The sequence below is a fragment of the Galeopterus variegatus genome, unplaced genomic scaffold, assembly GCF_000696425.1.
Source record: "Galeopterus variegatus unplaced genomic scaffold, G_variegatus-3.0.2 Scaffold397, whole genome shotgun sequence".
Classification (NCBI taxonomy): domain Eukaryota; kingdom Metazoa; phylum Chordata; class Mammalia; order Dermoptera; family Cynocephalidae; genus Galeopterus; species Galeopterus variegatus.
In genome coordinates, this window is record NW_007726508.1 from 607,961 (window position 1) to 628,121 (window position 20,161).

General features: G+C 43.6%; 1 protein-coding gene across 1 annotated transcript in view; it reads left to right on the forward strand.

Annotated features, from left to right (window-relative positions):
- Positions 1-4,016: 4,016 nt before the first annotated feature.
- Positions 4,017-20,161, forward strand: part of POLR3A (polymerase (RNA) III (DNA directed) polypeptide A, 155kDa) — a 39,571-nt gene continuing 23,426 nt past the window's right edge. The window contains exons 1-14 of the mRNA XM_008568313.1: positions 4,017-4,069; positions 5,907-6,042; positions 6,319-6,456; positions 6,921-7,092; positions 7,366-7,520; positions 10,502-10,741; positions 10,864-11,026; positions 11,204-11,340; positions 12,639-12,742; positions 13,496-13,637; positions 15,994-16,134; positions 18,424-18,493; positions 18,943-19,070; positions 19,273-19,411. Coding sequence (XP_008566535.1) covers positions 4,017-4,069; positions 5,907-6,042; positions 6,319-6,456; positions 6,921-7,092; positions 7,366-7,520; positions 10,502-10,741; positions 10,864-11,026; positions 11,204-11,340; positions 12,639-12,742; positions 13,496-13,637; positions 15,994-16,134; positions 18,424-18,493; positions 18,943-19,070; positions 19,273-19,411 — 1,918 coding nt within the window. The remainder of the gene's footprint in view (positions 4,070-5,906; positions 6,043-6,318; positions 6,457-6,920; positions 7,093-7,365; positions 7,521-10,501; positions 10,742-10,863; positions 11,027-11,203; positions 11,341-12,638; positions 12,743-13,495; positions 13,638-15,993; positions 16,135-18,423; positions 18,494-18,942; positions 19,071-19,272; positions 19,412-20,161) is intronic.

The window sequence follows — 20,161 nt, forward strand, 5'->3', positions numbered from 1 at the left end:
CCACCGTAGGCTGGAAGGTGTCACACTGTGAAAAGGCGTGTTCTTTACAGGAAAGAGAGGACCGGGGACCCCCATCCAGGGGCCCCCTCGCAGGGAACATACGAAGGCAATCTTCCCTTGTCCGGCTGTCGTTTGCACCAGGAGCAGGTGCCTGTCTTTGCTGTCTGTCCGCGTCTCTTCTCAGTGTCTGTCCTGTGCGGAGGGTTTCATGCTGCTCGGGTGGAGCTGACCCCCCCACCCCCACCCCAGCGTCCAGACTCATTCACACAAATAGACACAGAGCCTCGGTCTCACCAGAGCGCATCACCGGATGCAGCGATTGGTCCAGGAATGGGCACGTGACTCCAGCTGAGCCAATCAGAATCTTCCCAGGAAAGCGTCCTCTTCCCAGGAGGGCTGAGCAGGTGGGGTGTGCGGTGGACGGTGATTCTTTGACCTGGTCTTTTTAGTTACACGAACCAATAACGTTCCTCCTTTCCCTTGTTTGTATTATTCTTAGTCTTTCTTGCTTAGAAATAAAAGGGCTCTGACTAATTCAAAGCCCTGTCCTGCTGACCTAGGCCAGACCCCATGTGGCCCGTAGGATTTTTTTCCTGTCTAACCTGGACAAAAGCCTGGAGGCAGACCTGCTTCTCATAAGGGAGCCTGGCTCCCTCTATGGGTCCCATCCTGCTTTCTTTTTAGCTGCTAAAGGGGCAGGGGCAGGTCCTCTGACTGTCACAGCCGTGAGGGAGAAGGAAGAAGCAATCCGAAAGGAAAAGAGGAAAAGCATCAAAGCCAAGAGAGCATCAGAGACACTGAACCCCCAAATGAACACTTTTTAACTTCTTCGTCTATCCCTTTGAAAATTCATTTCTCCAATTTCGTGCTTGGCCGTCACCCACGTGGGTGCTACCCCTGTATCAGCCTCAGTTCATTGGTGCAAGAATGGAACGGGGATTCTGGCCGGTGCAAGCTGAGAATGAGTTTATCAGAAGGAGCAAACCGGGCTCAGAAAACGCACAAGAACAAAAGGAGGATGAACTGGCAGAATCACAACCAAAATCAGGCCACAGAACCAATTGGGTCCCAGGGCTTCACTGCCACCAGGGCCAAAGAGTGGACATTGCCTCTCCTTGGGGCCAGAGAGATGCTGTCCACCTCTCCCCACCCTAAAGAAGGCTTCCCATCCCTGCATGTGGGCATCAAAACCCTCAGTGGGAATACCTGTTTGGCCAAGTCTAAACTGTGAGTCCAAGTCAGGGGAGATGGGGATAAGACATCTTTCAGCTGAGCTCTGCCTCCCACTGAGACTCCTCTGGGGAAATTTCCCAAACATGCATTAAGTTAAAAATATTTCCTATGTCTTCTTTTGGAGTAAAGCAGAGGAAAAAAATATTCCCCCCACCCCCAATATGGATTGTGTCACAACAGTGCCCTCTGGTGACAGACTTAGGGGAAAGTGTAAAAAACAAGGTAAGTATTTACACACCCTATAAAAAATCATGCTGAAATTCGGTCCTACTTAATTTTGTGAATCAGACCAGTTCACAAAGCAAGAGAAAATTCCAAAATGCAACTGCAATCCTCTGAGAGGGATCTAAAAAGGACCATGACTTATAATGGATGTTAGCTGGAATCAGCCACAGTCCATGTCCACAAGAATTCTAACAGCCCTTGTGATGAGTGACAGCATCATTTCTACTGTGACCCTCAAGTGTGTCTCTTGACCAAAGAGGAAACCTGCTCCTTTGAAGCCTCCACAGCCCTGAACCTCCTCATCTGAGCTGCACCGAAGGCCCCATCAGTGAGCCACTGGAGCTGGGACAAGCCTAGGGTCTGGACATAGAACATGTTTGTGGAATGGACGGAGGGGCCCAAACCTTGGGAGTGAATTTCAGATAGAGCACAGCATCACGCACAGTGACAGCAATGTGCCATGGTGCTTGTACACTGAAGAGGCCGAGACAGGGAGAGAGGACCTGCCGCTGTGATAGGTCTACAGTCACCAGGCGAGCAAGGAAAAGTGCACACCTGAGAAATGGAGGGAAAGTAGTGGGGAGGGGGAGGGGCTCTCCAGAGAAGACCTGGAGTTTGGGACACGAACAGGAATGAAATGGTCTGAATGTTTTTGTCCCCCCCCAAAAATTCATGTGTTAACGCCCTAACCCCCAATGTGATGGAATTTAGAGGTGGGGGCTTTGGGAGGTGACAAGCTCATGAGGGTGAAGGCGTCATGATGGGATGAGTGCCCTTATAAGAAGAAACACCTGAGAGCTGGTTCTCTCTCTCTCTCTCTCTCTCTCTCTCTCTTTCTCTCTCGCTCTCTCTCTCTCTTCCCCCCCCCATGTGAAGACCCAGTGAGAAGGTGGTCATCTACAAGCCAGGAAGAAAGTCCTCACCAGAATCCAACCATGCCAGCACCCTGATCTTAGACTAGCCTCCAAAACTGTAATCAATAAATGTCTGCTGTTTAAGCCACCCAATCTATGGTATTCTGTTATAGCCTGAACAGCCTGAGACAATCTCTTATCTTACCTCTGGCTTTCAGAATACAGAAGCCTGTTCCATGTTCCTACCCCTTGCTGTGCATTCATTGAACAAAATATTCATAAAGCATTGACTCTGGTCCCAACCTTGGGCTAGGGGTTGAATGCTGGGCTACTTTAATATGATGTCAGCTGGTCAAGTCCCCTACAACGGGGATTTTAACCTGAAGCTTAACTGACAAGAAGGAGCCCACAGGGCAGGTCTGGGGCAGAGTGCTCCAGGCAGACGGAATGAGTGGGGCCTGCTCGAAGAGCAGAGGGGAAGGCAGGACAGTGCACCAGTTGTTCAGGTGCACGGTGTGGAGGCCATCTGGACACAGTGCTGAGATCACCCCTTCTGGCACCCCACTTCCAGGGTAGGATGGTGGAGTGGTTAGAGGTACAGACTCCATCCTGAAAGCCTGATTCCAATCCCCATAGTGCCACTTCTTCATTGTGCAACCCAGGATTAGGCTCTTGATCACTCTGTGCCTCGATTTCCTCATCTGTAAAATGGGGATAATCATAGCACCTACCTTAAAGGATTGCTGTGAAGAACAAAATGCTTGGGAGAATGCCTTGCATGCATGAAGCGCTGCACAGGCCCGCCAGCATCATCAGCTCAGATTATAATTGACTCTCTTTAGAATTATTTTCTTTAAAAGAACCAACTCAGAAACATCTCTGGTACAAGTGGGGTTTGTGAAAACAAAACTCTTCTTCTCACATGAAGCAGAGACCTTGTGTCTGCAACAGCCCAGGTACATTCTCTGGAATAACAAGACTTTTTATTTAATATATAATAAATTATTTAATATATAACTTTTTATTTAATAATAATATATTTGAAAATAAAATTTAGCAGAATCAAGTTTTTAATAACATAAACCCTAATTGTGTGCCCTGGGGGCCATGAGTGTCTTTTCTTTTCCCGGAGCGGGCACGCGGGGCCGAAGCTCGAGTTCTCCCGAAGTCATCCGATGACCTTTCTTTCAGCAACTCTTTCCCCAGCTGCAGCAAGGAGAGCAACCTGGGGCGGGGACTGTGTCTAGTCAGGGTTTTGCCTCAGCGCCAGACACGAGGCAGTGTTTCTTGACCAAAAGGACGGGGTTGCCAGCTAGAAAGCCGTAGGACGGGCAGATGGATGACAGACTCAAAAATGAAGCTGCTAGTCCTGGCGTTCTCCTTCGGAGCTTATTTATTAGGACGTGGCCATTTCTTAGAGTTCTCAGTAGAAAAATGAATCCGTCGTTCTTGCAGCAGACACTGGGGAGGGTACTGTGTGCTAGGCCCGGTGTTGGGCACTAGAGATATTACATGTATAAGACTTTTGCTGCCTAGTCTAGTTGGAGAAGGTGGACAAGTCAATGTTGGGTATGACAAGCGCCGCGGCAGTGGTAGGCATAATGGGTTCTGAGAGCACCTGATGGGTTCAGGCAGAAGAAGACAGACCAAACCAGACCGAACATCTTACTTCAAGGGGCATACTAGAGGGAGAGAGAGTGCGTGATGAGAAGGAAGCAGGAGGCCTGGAACTATGTTAAGGAGTCGTTTTGCAGGCAGTGAGGAACCTTTGAACGACTTTAAACAGGGAGTTTTTTTTTTTTTTTTTTTTTTTAATGACCGTTAAGGGGATCTTAACCTTTGACTTGGTGTTGTCAGCACCACGCTCTCCCAAGTGAACCAACTGGCCATCCATATATAGGGATCTGAACCCGTGGCCTTGGTGTTATCAACACCCCACTCTCCCAAGTGAGCCATGGGCCAGCCCGGGAGTGTCTTGATAATAGTTTTCCTTCTGAAAGATCTCTTTTGATTCACAGGGGAAAGGATTAGAGGTAGGGAGACCTCATAGGCCATTGCAGGGATCCAGACAGGGGATGATGATGGCTTGCACTAGTGTAGTGTCACTGGGGAAAAATGGATTTCAGAGAGGCTTAGGGAGTAAAATTGTAAGGATTGGTAGGGATGAAGATAAGGGAGAAATGGGATTGACATACAGAATTTCTCATTTGGGCAGCTGTGTGGATGGTTGCCATTCACTGGAACAGGTATCTGAGCTGGATGAATGTGGCATCCTCTCAGCTGGTCTCTCCATATCCACACTGGCACTTCACACCCACCCCAGCACCTGCCCTCATTCAGATATAACATTCTCACAAAGCAGCCCATGTATTCTGTTAAAATGCAAATTAGATCTATGTCGCTTTGAGCTTAAAATCCCCCAGCAGCTTTCCATTGCATTAACATTTAAATTCCCTACCATAGTACACAAGCCCTAGATGACGTGTACCATTAGCTTTCTATGCTCCCATATACTGGTTTCGTTTGGTTCCTTGAAAATACCAAGCTTGTGCTAGCCCTAGGACCCTTACCCTAGGCATTCTCTCTACTTCCAAAGCTCGTCCTCCTGATTGTCTTATGGCTGGCTCCCTTATATAAAGAATTCATCATAAATGTCAGTTTTGCAGGGAGACTTTCTGACCATGCAACATAGCTTCCTCAGACTCTCTATACCACTTCACATCATTTTAATTCTCTGCATCTATTCATTTTTATGTATCTATTTGTTTATTGTCTGTCTTTTCCACCCTGAACTGTGAGCTCCATGTTGGCAGGGACCTTGTCTGTCTTATCTGATCTGTATCCTCAGACCCTAGGATGGTGCCAGGCACATAGTAAACACCCAATTTATTGGAAGAATGAATGAAGGGACAGATATGGGAGAGAAAGTATTGGGGTCTATTTTAGATATGTCGAGTGTAAAGTGCCTTTGAGATATCCAAGTGGAGCTGTGTAGAAGGAGGTATCTTTACAGGTGTCCAATTGAGTAGAAGTAGAGATTAGACAGATGTTAATGTTATGCAAGTGAGATAATCACTCAGGAGGAATGCATACAAAAAAAGAAAACAGGACAAGGGTTGTAACTCTAGGTAGGGCAGAGCCCCAATATTTAAGGAATGGCAGTAGAAGAAGAGTAGTCAAAAGAGACTAAAAGAGGCGCAGCCAGAGACAGGAAGAAAACTCAGAGGGTGTATGGTGTTACCAAAGCCTAGAGAAGGAAGGACTTCAAGACTGGGTGGGGGCAAAAGGGGGTGGACTGCCATTGGAGCAGAGAAATAAAAAGAGAACATTCTTATTCAATTAGCAGCAAGCAGGTCATTTTGGTGACATTGGTGAGCACCGTTCATTTAATGGTGAGAGTAGAAACTGGATTCCATTAGGATGAAAGGAAGTTTGTGAAGGAAAAATGGGAGAGGTTTGAATATATGTAACGCTGGCGGAGAAGAGCTTGTACAGAAAGTTGGAAGGGTAGGTGGGTTATGGTGGGCCACATATGTAATCACTGTTTTTGGCAACAGGTTTTGATGTAACTGCTCCTGTTTCTTTCCATTCCAGAAGCCACATCTGTTTTGGAATGAAGTCACCTGAGGAGATGCGCCAGCAGGCGCACATCCAGGTTGTGAGTAAGAACCTGTACAGCCAGGACAACAGCCATGCCCCTTTGCTGTATGGGGTGCTTGACCACAGGATGGTAAGGCCTTGCCCCTTTCCACTTCCTGTGTCTCAACTTGCTGAGAAATCTGGTGGCCTACCAGATTGAAGGAGCGAGGGCTTCTTTCTATTTCCCTTCTGCCCCTGCACATCTCAGACTGAGTAATCAGGCCCTCCAGCCTTCAGCAGCCGAGTGTGAATACACCGTAGCTTTCCAGTTGATTCTGATGCTGAGTCACCTTGCTGGGTGTGAGGACTGGTCCCCCTTTCCTATCCAGGGGTCTCTGTTGATTGTCGGGTATGCTTTTCTCCAAAGGGTACAAGTGAGAAGGACCGACCTTGTGAAACCTGTGGGAAAAACTTGGCTGACTGTCTAGGCCACTACGGGTACATCGACCTGGAGTTGCCATGTTTTCACGTGGGTTACTTCAGAGCAGTCATAGGAATCTTACAGGTAAGCACCCAGGTGCTGATTTCTAAGGCTTAAGTTCTGCAGTGACTGGTCAGGGACATCAGAGGGAGCTTAGGGATTATGAGTGGTGAGGAATACATCAAGGAGAAATTTTTATACTAAATACATAATATTTTCATCTTGATCTATATTAAATTAGTCAAGGATTCTTTATTTTCCTTGGGAAGGCGGTAGCTATATGTTGTTAAAAATAAGAACAATAGCAATAATTCAACCAGTGCAGAACAGCACAAAGAAAAAAATAAAAGTTAACAGAAATCTCCTGCCACCAGCTGTGAGTACTGCTGACATTCTGATCAGCACACACTGCCTCTTGGTGCATGTCTGTGTAGGTTCTGTGCATGTGATCGCTCAGTTCAGTGGCTTAGACAAGAGGGTGGCATTTTACAAAGGAGAATTTTCCATCCTCTCTTTTCCTTTTATCTATTTTGCTTAATTTTTAAAAGATGATCTGCAAAACATGCTGCCACATCATGCTGTCCCAGGAGGAAAAGAAGCAGTTTCTGGATTATCTCAAGAGGCCTGGCCTGACCTACCTTCAGAAGCGAGGACTGAAAAAGAAAATCTCTGATAAGTGCCGAAAGAAAACCATTTGCCATCACTGTGGCGCTTTTAATGGTGGGTGGAATGCCCAAAATGCTAGTGATAGCCCTTTACATCCACTCTCTTCTGTTCAGTTATTAGTTGTTACTAGTTTTATGCAGTGTTTGCATCAGCTTTTTTCCTTGTAAATTAGGCTCAAGAGCATAGCAGCCGATGCACTATTAGGAGATGCACCTCTCATCTTTCATCGCTATAGCAATTTCAGTAACTTTGTTAACCAGACTACAGCCTCTGGCCAGCCTAAGAACCTAATTTTTTTATTTTTGGTAAATAAATTAACTCTTTTAGGTACTGTAAAGAAGTGTGGATTACTGAAGATAATTCATGAGAAATACAAGACCAACAAAAAAGTGGTGGACCCTATTGTATCAAATTTCCTCCAGTCTTTTGAAACAGCCATCGAGCATAACAAGGAAGTAGAGCCCCTGCTGGGAAGGGCACAGGTGAGATGGTAGCTCTCCAGGAATGCTTCGTGTGACTGTGACCGTGAGGGTTTATCTGGCACAGAGCTGCATGGGGACTGGCCTTATAACTCCACTTGTTTTTATTTTTACCTTAGTTTTTTTTTTAACATTAACAAATATTTAATTGTACAGGTTATATGTTACATTTCTCGGCCGGCCCATGGCTCACTCGGGAGAGTGTGGTGCTGATAACACCAAGGCCATGGGTTCGGATCCCCTTACGGATCATCTTTAAAAAAAAAAAAAGATATGTTACATTTCTCTTATAAAAGACTTTAAAATTATAGCTGTATAGGGCATAAACTGTGAGGAATACTGTTTCTCACATGGATTATGAAGTACAAGAAAATTGCATGCAGTAAGAATGGACGGAATTGATGAGCAGCCCCTGTGGAGATGGGCATGAGAAGGGAGGGATCAGAGGTGATCACAGGGGCACTGGAGAAAGGGTGGTGCTCTTGGAAACTGGGGGAGCCCAGCACTGCCACTTGCTAGCACTGTGACCAGACAGCCTGTGACCCCACCTGGACTTCAGTTTCCTCATCCAGGAAACGGGGATTATGAGGGGTTCTGCTTTAGGGCTGCTGTGAGGATTAAGAGATGAGTTCCAAACCAAGCGCTTAGCATAGTGCCTGCACATAGTGAGTGCTAGAGCACGGTACCCAGCTGCAGTTGTCCTTGTCACTGCCCCGTCCCCCATCATAATCATCCTAGAAGGAGATGAGGTCCATCCCACCACTCTGCTTGGGTGCTGGTACTCACATTCTCCTTCAGTTTATTGAAGCCTCCCCCCATTGCTTAGCTGGTCTCATGCAGCCTCCTCAGCTACCTGGACACTCTCCCCCTTCCCCAAGCCACGTATACATTGTCTGTGCCACACATGACACTTGATATCACTTGTGATCCATCTTGTATATTTCTTGTTTCTTCTGCTAAGCTTGGTCTGTGACAAGATTCATTTTTGTTTGATGCCTGTCCTGGTGCTTGGAGCATTGGCCAGTCCTCTGTGGTCATTAACTAGTCCTGGGTCTTACACCACGTAGGGTGGGGGGTAAAACATGAATTCACCATTTGCCTAGTTCCAGGCAGCCTCCCTCAGAGTGGGCCCCTTACTCACATAAGGGTTGCAGCACCATTGAGTACATGCACCTTTGTGGGGAGGGGCAGCACGCAGACACGTGGGCATGTTGCCCCACTGCTGTGATGAATCTCAGGATCGGCCATGTCCTGACATCTTCCCCTGCCCACTTAATATTCAGGAACGTGGCACCCATGCTTTTAGGGGCAACATGCATGACCGAGTTGAGAGACATCCCAGAGCAGTGGTTCTTGACCTTCTCTGGGTCACAGACCCCCTTCGGAGATTGGACAGAAGTTATGGACCCTATCCTCAGAAGACAACTATGTACTCACACCCATGTTTGACACAAATCCAAGGGTTGGTGGACCTGCAGATGAGAATCCTTCCATACAGGTCATTAGTCCCGTCTCCCCTACTGGGTAGAAATGCCTTCACGATGTCCCTGCAGACAGAGTGACAGGCTGTGCTGGCTGGCACCTTACCAGCCATGTCATCTCACCACCACCCAAGGCAGCCCACACTACATTACTAGAGTTCTCATTAGGCTATTCTTCCTCAAGGAAGACTGAGCCCTTCTCCTGTGCAGTCTGCATCGTCCCTGGTCTCTGCTTCCTGGTGCATAGCAGAAGTCACCAGCAACCCACCTTGTGCCTCTTGGGAGGCAGTTTTTATATCACTCTTGAGTAAGTGCTCTTGCTAAGAAATGGTTTCCAGACTTTTGCCAATCACTGTGCCCTTCTGGATGACCTTCAGTTCCATGATATTCTTAATCTATTGTGTAGTAATGACTGTGGTACACTAGGTGAGGTCTGGCCTTTGTCCCATGCCTCCAGTTCTGTGAATACACTTTCAGATTTCCTATCTGTCTGCCTCAGGTGGTAGTGAGGTGCCCATGGCTGGAAGACAGGGAAGCTAAGGAAGGGAATTCTGCTCTGGGCAAGGGCCTGGATAGAAGACCTCCTTCCTTCTCCCCACCTACACTGTGATATCCTCTGGAGCAGGACCACAGTAACTTTCTCTCGCTGCACTGTCCTGAAAGCAGTAACTACTCAAACGTTTCTTTTCTAACTTTGTTCCCCTTCTCGTGAAGTTATGCATAGCAAAGTCTGCTTGTAACACACACTCTCAGTTATCTTAGATCCCCGGAAAACTTCATAAGCAGGCAATAAAACACGAGCTGACCGTTCTTTTCTTTGATCCTTGGATCTCTCTGATAATTTACATCATTACTGTATTATGAGTAACTTGTTAACAGCACGGCACTTTCATTAAATGAAGTTACTACAAAGGCAATATAGGATCATTAAAGGAAATTTAAGTATTAAAAAAAGGAGCAAAAAGATTGTAATTCTGCTCACCTAAAGACAGCTCTGTTAACCTCTCAGTGAGCATTTCCATTTTCTCCTCTCTGCAGAGATGTACTTTTCCCCTGAAACGAGACCTTACATACACATTCTTATTTTATTTACTAATATTTTATGAACACTTTTTATGTCAATAGCTACATTTCTCTGATATCTTTTTTATTTTTAATGGCCTCATAGTTTTCCATGTATACTGTGATTTTATCTTGCCAATAACCCATTAGGCCGTTTCCAACTTTTCACTGTTAAGAACACCTTTTGTGAGCATCCTTGTTGCTGAATCTTTGTGTTCGTTTCTGAATTATACCCTTTGGAATAATTTGAGAAGTGGCATTGTTGGCGTGGGTAATTGGAGTAAAGGCGCCCCTTCAGGGCTCTTGCAGCATAGCACTCAGTTGTCCTTCAATCCTGAGTCAAGTGGTGGGTGAGGTATGGAGTGTGGGGAAATATATCCTTGCCCAGCCTGGAGAAAACTTACATGCTCTCTCCATTCCTTCCTTTCCTCCTTTCCGTAGGAAAACTTGAATCCCTTAATAGTTCTGAACTTATTTAAACGAATCCCAGCTGAAGACGTTCCTCTACTTCTGATGAACCCAGAAGCTGGAAAGCCTTCTGATTTGATTCTCACTCGACTTTTGGTGCCCCCTTTGTGTATTAGACCCTCTGTCGTGAGCGATTTGAAGTCTGGCACCAACGAAGATGATCTGACAATGAAATTGACAGAAATCATTTTCCTAAATGACGTTATTAAAAAGGTCGGTGCTTCCCATTAGCTTGTAAGTTTTCTAGTATATCCATCCAAAAACTTCTAGTCAAGGAAGTGCAAGAAAAATCAAATTGACTAGGTTTGTTCCTACTCATGTTCTGCTCATTTTAGCATCGGATCTCAGGAGCCAAGACCCAGATGATCATGGAGGACTGGGATTTCCTGCAGCTTCAGTGTGCCCTGTACATTAACAGCGAGCTGTCGGGCATCCCCCTCAACATGGCACCCAAGAAGTGGACCAGAGGCTTTGTCCAGCGCCTAAAGGGAAAACAGGGTAGGTTTCTGACCAAATGTGCAGAAAATCGCCCACTGCCTTTGGTACCTTTTTGTGGAGTGTATTTTTAGCTTATCTACTTGGACATCACAGGCTTTCCTCAGTCTGTGCTCATCATTACCCCCAAAGAGCACACAGTGTGCCATGCGGACCTATGGTATATTTTTATTTATTTAGGTCGATTTAGAGGCAATCTCTCAGGAAAGAGAGTCGATTTTTCTGGTAGAACAGTCATCTCACCCGACCCCAACCTCCGGATTGATGAGGTAGCTGTACCAGTTCACGTGGCCAAAATTCTAACTTTTCCTGAGAAGGTAAGCCCGTTCAAAACCGTTCAATTCTTTATTTTATTTTAAATCCAGGCTTTTATGTTATATTTTCAGACTCCAAACAGCTGGCAGTGGAAAGTCCCCAGTAACTCACCCAACCCACAGTTTGGTTTATATGAGTATATGTATCTTTCCAGTTTGTTTGGTACATATATAACCCTATATACTGGTAATGTCTACAGTATATGCAGACACAACTGTGTCTGGCTTTATGTGTAAATACATTATACATATATTCCTTAACTTTTTCCCCCAATAAATAACATCTTAGACACCTTTTTTTTTTTTTTTTTAAAGATGACTGGTAAGGGGATCTTAACCCTTGACTTGGTGTTGTCAGCACCACGCTCACCCAGTGAGCAAACCGGCCATCCATATATGGGATCCGAACCCGTGGCCTTGGTGTTATCAGCACCGCACTCTCCCGAGTGAGCCACAGGCCAGCCCTTAGACACCTTTTTATGTTGGTTCATACCTCATATTTTGAAGTAACTAAATGGTGAACACGTCCCCTGGTTAATTTTCTTAATATGGGTGATTATTTTTAACACCTTGGAGTCACTGAGTCAAAGACTTTGAACATTTTAAGGCATATTGCTGAATACCGAGAAAGGCTGCACCAGTTCACACTTGGAAATGGTATATACAGTCCTTTTTTTTTTTTAATTGAGGTCTAGATACTGCAGGGCCTGATAACAAGAGGATATTGATTGGCTTTACCTTTGATATTCACAATCAGCCCAGATTATAGATATTTCTGGTAAAGCTCGTATAGAGTGTCCTCAGTTAAGTTACTAGTGATCCATGAGGTTCTTTCTGTGAAGTGGTGTTCCATGAGGCAGTTGTCCAAGAGGTTACAGAGCTTGGCCAAGGCAGACTAGGGCCTTTGGTGCTGGTGTCATAACTGTTAAACCTTAGAAGCCCCTTATAAATAATTGCAGATGGATTTGCCACCTGTTTCTGGGATCATAGAATGTGCTAGAAGGTCTCTCCCTACAGATCAATCCAGCTCACTCATTTTACAGAAAGGGAAACCAAAGGCCAGGAAGGGACTTGGCCATGTCACCCAGCAAGTGAGTGACAAAGTGGAGACTGAAACCCATGCTCCTATTTGCCAATCCATTGTACTCATTACACTCAAGACCATGGGCAGCAGGCTGCCCAGGGGTATCTCTTTTTCTCCTAGAATCTACATAAGGAAAGCAAAGATAAAGACACAATTCAGTAGTTTGCTAACTATAGAAACCTGAGAGGATCTTATTGTGTTTTTTACTGTCCTGCAGGTGAACAAAGCAAACATCAGTTTTTTGAGAAAGCTGGTTCAAAATGGCCCTGAAGTTCACCCAGGAGCTAATTTCATTCAGCAGAGACATACCCAGATGAAGAGGTAACACATTTCCAATTTAGTCAGATTTAGCTACCTTCTCATGCAAAGTTCACTGTCTCCATGCTCAGCCACAGAATGCAGTCCAGAGTACAATTTCTGTGACATTTTGGCTTATGGGAAATATCTTTTTAAATTGCAGAGATATGTCATTTGTTCTTCTTAGTTACTCAGTGTACATGAACTGCTCATTTGCTCCTGGCCTATAACATTATCAGATCCATGTGGGCAAAATACCTTGGGATGCAAACGTGGATTATTTTCTGTGTCACCTGAGCTCTCAGGGCTTTCCTCAGTCTGCTCATAACCAGTGGTACTCATTTCACCAACTCTGGCTTTCCCAGCAAGATGAACTGACCACCAGTGCCTTCTTATCTCATGAAAGGATTTTATCCACGGGGCCCTGTGGGAGAAGGTGATTTATTACTGTACGAGGGTACTTCAAAAAGTCCATAGGATGATTCATATTATCTTTTAATTCTATTTCATATGAATTTTTTTGAAGTACCCTCATATTTCTGTGATTCTAAGACACACTTTTTTCATGTCTTAGCATTTTTAAATTAGGATATATCTTACAATCAATTTGTCATAGTTTAGTAGGCAGCTTTTTTTTTGGTAATACATTAATGATATGGAGGTATCTTAGATTTGATGAAATGTGATCATTTTAGAGATCGAGTCCTGATCTGAAGAGGGAGAAACTTGGTGAGGGATCTTTGTTCTCACAGGTCACGTTTATTGTTGTGTGTTCAGGTTTTTGAAATACGGAAATCGGGAAAAGATGGCTCAGGAGCTCAAGTATGGCGACATTGTCGAGAGACACCTCATAGATGGGGATGTGGTGCTGTTCAATCGGCAGCCCTCGCTGCACAAGCTGAGCATTATGGCTCATCTGGTCAGTATGAGATAGCCACTTTTTCTGTCGTGGAACTTTGCTGTGAGTGTTCAGTGCTAAATTCTGGACTCCTAAAGTTAAAATTGCCTGTAATCTCAAGTTTTCATAACCTTTGATCTCCCTCTTCTCTCACATTTTTGTTTCAGTGAAACTTTAAAAATGTCAAGATTCTCTTCAGTTTTTTTAATATTTATAAATGTAATATTCATACACAACAATAAAACAGAGAGTATCTAATTGAAAATTAGTGTGAAAGTGACTAGCATGATTTCACTTGCAAACAAATATACATATATATGTGTTGTGCGCAAAAACTTATGTAAAATAGATATGGCAGGAAATTGACTTTTGATTTAACTTTGCGTATTAACTAAGGAACTAAAAATGTGTAAGAGATTTTTCTTTGCAGTAGTCTTCCAACTAAGACATTAAACCATATTTTTTGGTGATTTGGTTTTGCAACAACAGCAGTTCTTTTTTCTGGAGATTTAAAATGGAAATGAGATGCAACTTTATTTTGTTAAATATTCATAAATTCTATGCGCAATCCTGTTAAATCTGAGCAAACTGTTTAAGCAGGCTCTTGTGATAGTATTTTTCTAGATTCAATTTTTGGATGAACACATTATGTCAGTCTCTTCACTTAACAGTACAAATAACAAAGAAGCAGTTTATTATCATGGGCTTATGACTATGGGAATTTAGAGGGTTAACAAAAGCATTTCCTTTCTGGAAACTTTTGCTTGCCTTGGGGGCATTTTAAAATAGAGATTTTATTTTGTTTAAAAATTTTCAAATATACACAAAAGTAGGAAGAATGGTATAATGAACTCACATATTTCTACTCTCTGTATGCAGTAATTTTCAAGATTTGGACACACCTGTTTATCTTTCCCTTCTTTCTTCAGTGACCCCACATGCCATGTCTTTTTCCATATGTAATCAGTTTACATCTATAAGAAAAACTTACATAAGCACAGTGCCGTAATCACACCTAATGCAATTAATAGTCATTTCTTGGTATTCGCTAGTGCCCCATCCATATTCAGATTTCCCTGATTATCTCAAGAGTCTTTTTGCAGCTAGTTTGAATCAGAATGCAAAGTATGCACTTTACATTTAGTTGATACGGTCTTAAGTCTGTTGATCTAGAGCAGTCCCCCCTCCTTTTTTAAATTTCAGCATCGTTGTTGAAGAAGCCAGATCATTTGCCCCGACGAATGTCCTATGTTCTCAATTTGTCTGTATATGTGTGGCATTGTTTCTTCGTTCTTTCTCTGATTCCTGTAAGCCAGAAATTAAGCTCTGAAAGTGTGACCAGATTGAGGTTCAACTAGCGAGAATCAGTCATAGCTGGTGCTAGTTATTTCCTCTTGCCTTATGAGGGTACTTCAAAAAGTTCGTAGAAAAGAAAATTAACAGATAATACGATCAGATCCCCATACTGGCTAGCCACCCCCCACCCCCCAAAAAAAGATAATGCAGATCTTTCCATGAATTTTTGAAGTACCCTCATCTTTCAGGAGGTATGTGTTGTCTGGCTACCCCACTTTTGGTTGTGCTGAGAAGGTTGGGGATTCAAGCGCTTCAGTTTGATGCCTCCCTTGTAAGGTTCCTCATCAACCTTTTTCTAATGGTTCGTCCATGTATGATGGTTGCCTACATTATCTCATTGAAGCTGCACAATGGAGCCCCAATTTCTAGTCTGTCACCTCTTTCATATTTATGACCCAGAATTCTTATAATGAAAAATTTTTCCTAATTAGGGCTATTTGCTTACCCAGAAGTACAGTTCATGATGGAAAGGCAGCATAAATGGCTAATTCTTTTTCCTTTATTGTCAGTTTTGGGGGTAAGAAGTTGGCAGTCGGTTACTTCCAACTAGATGGTTTGGGTTGTTTGTTTGTTTTGGCTTTCCCTTTTTTTCAGTGTCATTATAAACTCGTGAGTTTTTATTTTGTCAGTGTGTTCTAGTCAACTTCTGCTATTAATCTTTTTGATACTCAAAAAGTGATATCCTTGACCAGCAGGAGCCCCTTCGCAGTGGCTCCTATGTTGGGATTTCCTCATGATCCACTGCTTTGGTTGGATCTGATAAAGCTTCTTAAATGATTTCCCTAGAAATGATATACCTCAGCCAGTGAGCGAACCGGCCATCCCTATATGGGATCCGAACCTGGGGCCTTGGTGTTATCAGCACCGCACTCTCCCGAGTGAGCCACAGGCCAGCCCGGAAATTTACTTTCTTAATCTAAAATGTTTGGTTTTCTAGAAAGCCACCTTTTAATGTTTTGAAACAGAAAAGCTTTTGGATATGTGCCTAAGTCCTTTTTCTGTTTTGTTTTGTGTTCCACAGGCCAGGGTCAAGCCCCACCGGACCTTCAGATTTAATGAGTGTGTTTGTACACCCTATAATGCCGACTTTGATGGCGATGAAATGAACCTTCATCTTCCACAAACAGAAGAAGCTAAAGCAGAGGCACTTGTTCTGATGGGGGTATGTGGAGCAGCGTGGCCCATCTTCTGTGCAAGAGCTCCATGAAAGGAGGGATGCGGAGGGGAGCACATCCTGTTTGGAAACACCACCACGACTGCCAGTGCCAGAGAAGCCAGGCTCTTGCTGTTCTTAAATGTCCCACTCACCGCCTGTATTGTTTCATCTCTTCTTTCATTGATTTCTTTTGAGCCTTTGAACTATCTCCCTAGGGAATTATAGTGCATAAGTGAGTAAGTGTCTGTAATAGGTGCTTATGGAGAGGAGAGTGTATTTTCTGGCCAATAATTCAGATTTCTGAGAGAAATTATATACATGAGGACCAGTTATGAAAAGATAAGAGTATAGCAATACCAATTTTGGTTATCATGGGTCCTTCATAAGTAGATTTTCCAGTAATGGGGCAACAGAAGATTTTTTAAGCACCAGTACATTTTACTGAACATACTGAATAGAAACCTTCCTAATATATATTACACGCTTCTCTGTCTTTCCTTTTTTTTTTTTCTGGTGGCAGGCTGTATGGGGACCCAAACTCTTGACCTTGGTGTTATAATACCACACTGCTACCAAAAGACCTAACCAGCCAGCCCATCTTTGTCTTTTTAAAGGACACACTAAACAATCATTTGTAATGACTTTTACCACTATTTTATTTTACAAACAGTTAGGAGCACCCTTTATATGCTGCAGGAGTTCAGTCATGAGTAAGGCATATGCCTCCTTTTAGGGAGCTGATCACTGGGCTCTAACTTGTGCTATTTGTATTGTTCACTTCCAAACCCAGCCGGAGCACAGTGGTGCGTGGTGCCTGCTATATAGGGCTCTTCCCTCCTAAACATTATGGTCCCCACCTATTGAGTTTTTAGAGCTTTGGGCCTTTTTCCCATCAATATTCCAGTCTCATACGTTATTAACTATTATGGTTGTAAGTGTTCTTGCCTCTAAAAATACTTGTTAACCATTTCTGATGCGATGTTCCTAACCTATTTTGGTTTAGGCTTTTAGTACTCCATACACAGTTTTGGGGTTTTAACTTGGCTGTATTTTTAGGTTTTATTTTTTTCTATAATGAACATATGTTATTTTTGTAATGAAAAGTAATGTTTAGAATGTTACTATAGGGATGATAGGTACCAGCTTGCAGCCAACCATTTAGACTTCACTTTTGACTTTGCCATTGAGGATCTATACTGTGGACATTTTCATGTAACATTTAGAACATATTTCATTGGTTAAAAATGACAGCAACATAATTCAGTGGTTAAAAATGACGACAGTAAAACACAGACTCTGAGGACGTTGGCATGGAAGAATCCTTAGTTACCATCTGGATAAATCCCCTAGTTTTCATTTGAGAAAATTATCCTGACACAGCAGTCCTATTCTCAGTGGAGCACACAGGGCTTAGGCTTGGATGTAGGCCCAAATTACCCAGGAGATTTTGCTAAAATATACAAATCTCAGCCCCAGGCCCTCCACTCCTACCCCTAGACCACTCATTATCCCACTCAGAAAGATTCTCTAAACCAGAAAGTGAGGGGAGCAGCCAGGCCAGTGTAAAACCAATAGTCACATCTGGATGAACAGCTGCTCCCACCCGAATTGAAGGATCACCGCTCTGGGTAATTGGTTCAGAAGCAGGCAGCAGCAGGTCTCTACCTCAGAGGACCTTTCACTTTGGGTGAAGAGGCACAGAAAACTCACAAACACACATGAGCAGCTGCACATCAAGATTAGAGCAAATGCACTGCACCTTCTTGAAACGTGTTAATTATGCATTACCAGCTAGCACCCTTGTTTGCCCAATGCAGGCACTAAGTAAATGTTTAAGTTTTGTTGTTGAATTGATTGTCGTTAGAACTTAATGTCTTAACCAAGAGAAATTGAACAGTTCTGCCATCATTGTAGAGAAGTGTGCTGTTGACTTCAAAAGTACCATAGCACTCTTCATGGTTCACAGAATGAATTTTCTTTGGAGGAGAGGTTTGTTAATAACAATAAAGTCTTACATATGTAGAGTTCTTCACAGAACTCCAAAACAGCTTCACTGGGTATTTCGTTTTATTATTGGTAGGTCAATCTTGCTGGTATTTTTTTCTCCCATGACAGATGAAGAAACTAGGAGTCAGTGTCAAAGCTGGGATTAAGACTCCTGGCTTTCATTTCTCAGCCTCATCTTTTTGGCACTCTATTTTGTTCATAACAACTTGAAAACCTTGTGAGGCAGATCTTCAGGCTGCATTGTGCATCCAAGAATGGCTAACTATATTGTGTTTATTTTTCCTTCAGACTAAAGCTAATCTTGTAACGCCAAGGAATGGGGAACCACTGATTGCTGCTATTCAGGATTTTCTAACAGGTGGGTTTGTGAAATTCACTTGAAAGAAGACTTTTGAGTGTGGAACACAGTGACTCTCATTCACAGTGACTCGTGATGACTTGAAGAGCTATTTAATTACCTGTCTTCAATTCTGTTGTTTACTAAGTTTGATAATCCTACTTGAGGTATTTTTTATTGGTTGGTTATTCATTGATTAAACAAGTAATTACTGAGCTTTTCCTGTGGACTGGGCATTTCCTACGCCAAGTGGTCCTGAATCTACCCCCCTGTATCTGGGGACACAACAGTGGGTGGAACAAGTCGCTTTACCTTGGAGTTCAGAGACTACTGGAGGAGAGAGCCAATAAGCAGCTGTATGTTTTAATTCACCCTGTTTGTGATAGTGCAGATTTATCTTAAAATTGAACCCTCGTGGTTTTCTCACAGTTTCATTCCTTTTGTTTTGTGTTGATTCTTAACATTCTCAGGTGCCTATCTCCTCACTCTTAAGGACACATTCTTTGACCGAGCTAAGGCTTGCCAAATCATTGCTTCAATATTAGTTGGCAAGGATGAAAAAATTAAAGTTCGCCTCCCACCCCCTACCATATTAAAGGTATGTGCAGGAGCTGTACGCATACATGCACAGGTGTATGTTTGTATTTGTGTGGGTGGGTTGGTGGAGCATTTGTAATTTGCTAATCATGTTGGTGCTGGGCTTGAGTGTGATTACTTGAGTGTGATTACTGGACCATCTTGCCATGAAGGGTGGTTGAGACCAGGCTCAGCCCCGACTCTGGCTTCCTTTCCTCTTCTAGCCTGTCACCCTGTGGACTGGAAAGCAGATCTTTAGTGTCATCCTCAGACCTAGTGACGACAACCCAGTGAGGGCCAACCTTCGGACCAAGGGCAAGCAGTACTGCGGCAAAGGAGAAGATCTCTGTGCCAATGACTCCTGTGAGTTAGAGCGGCTGGGGTGGGGAGGTGAAGGGTCGTGGTGGAAAAGCAAATAGCTGGTGATTAGCTTCGCTGCGTACCTTCACTTAGCAAGCAAATCTAATGTTTCTAGAAGGCCTTAGGCAGGAAGTTTATTCTTCAGGAAAATGTAGTTGGTGTTTCTTCTCTCATGTGTAATCCCCTATTTCTCAAAAAGATTAGATCATGTAGATACATGATCCCATGGTTAGGGTGGTCTTCTCTAAATGCGTCTTGTCTTAAATAACTAGTTTTTGTCAGTTAATACAATTTGTCTTTTAGTTTTTATTTATTTTTGCCATCAATAGGGTCTTCTTATTTAAGGCATGTAGTGTATTATTTTGTGTTCATTGTCTGAAAGCATGACTAAAAAGTATAACTAAAAAGACTAATGTTTTTACCTGTCTTGCCTGGTCGGTGAGATTTTTGGTAACATCAAGATCGGGCGTACCAGGGAGGGAATTCAATTGTGAGTCATCAAGTTAGCCTAAACCGGTGCAAGCTGAAACGTGGCTGGTAGGCCAGTGTCCTTCAGCCTCTGTCCGATGATTTGCTTTCTGGCATGAGGTCCTCAGCTTACCCGATGACTCACAGGCAGTTCCCCAGCAGGCCACTTTGAGTAGCATTGATTTAGAATAAGGTCTTCTGACTAGAAATGGATCTCTAGGACTCTGTACTGAAGGGCTGAATTGTAGAGTTTCTCTGAGGGTCAGGATTTCTAGTGTCTTCTAA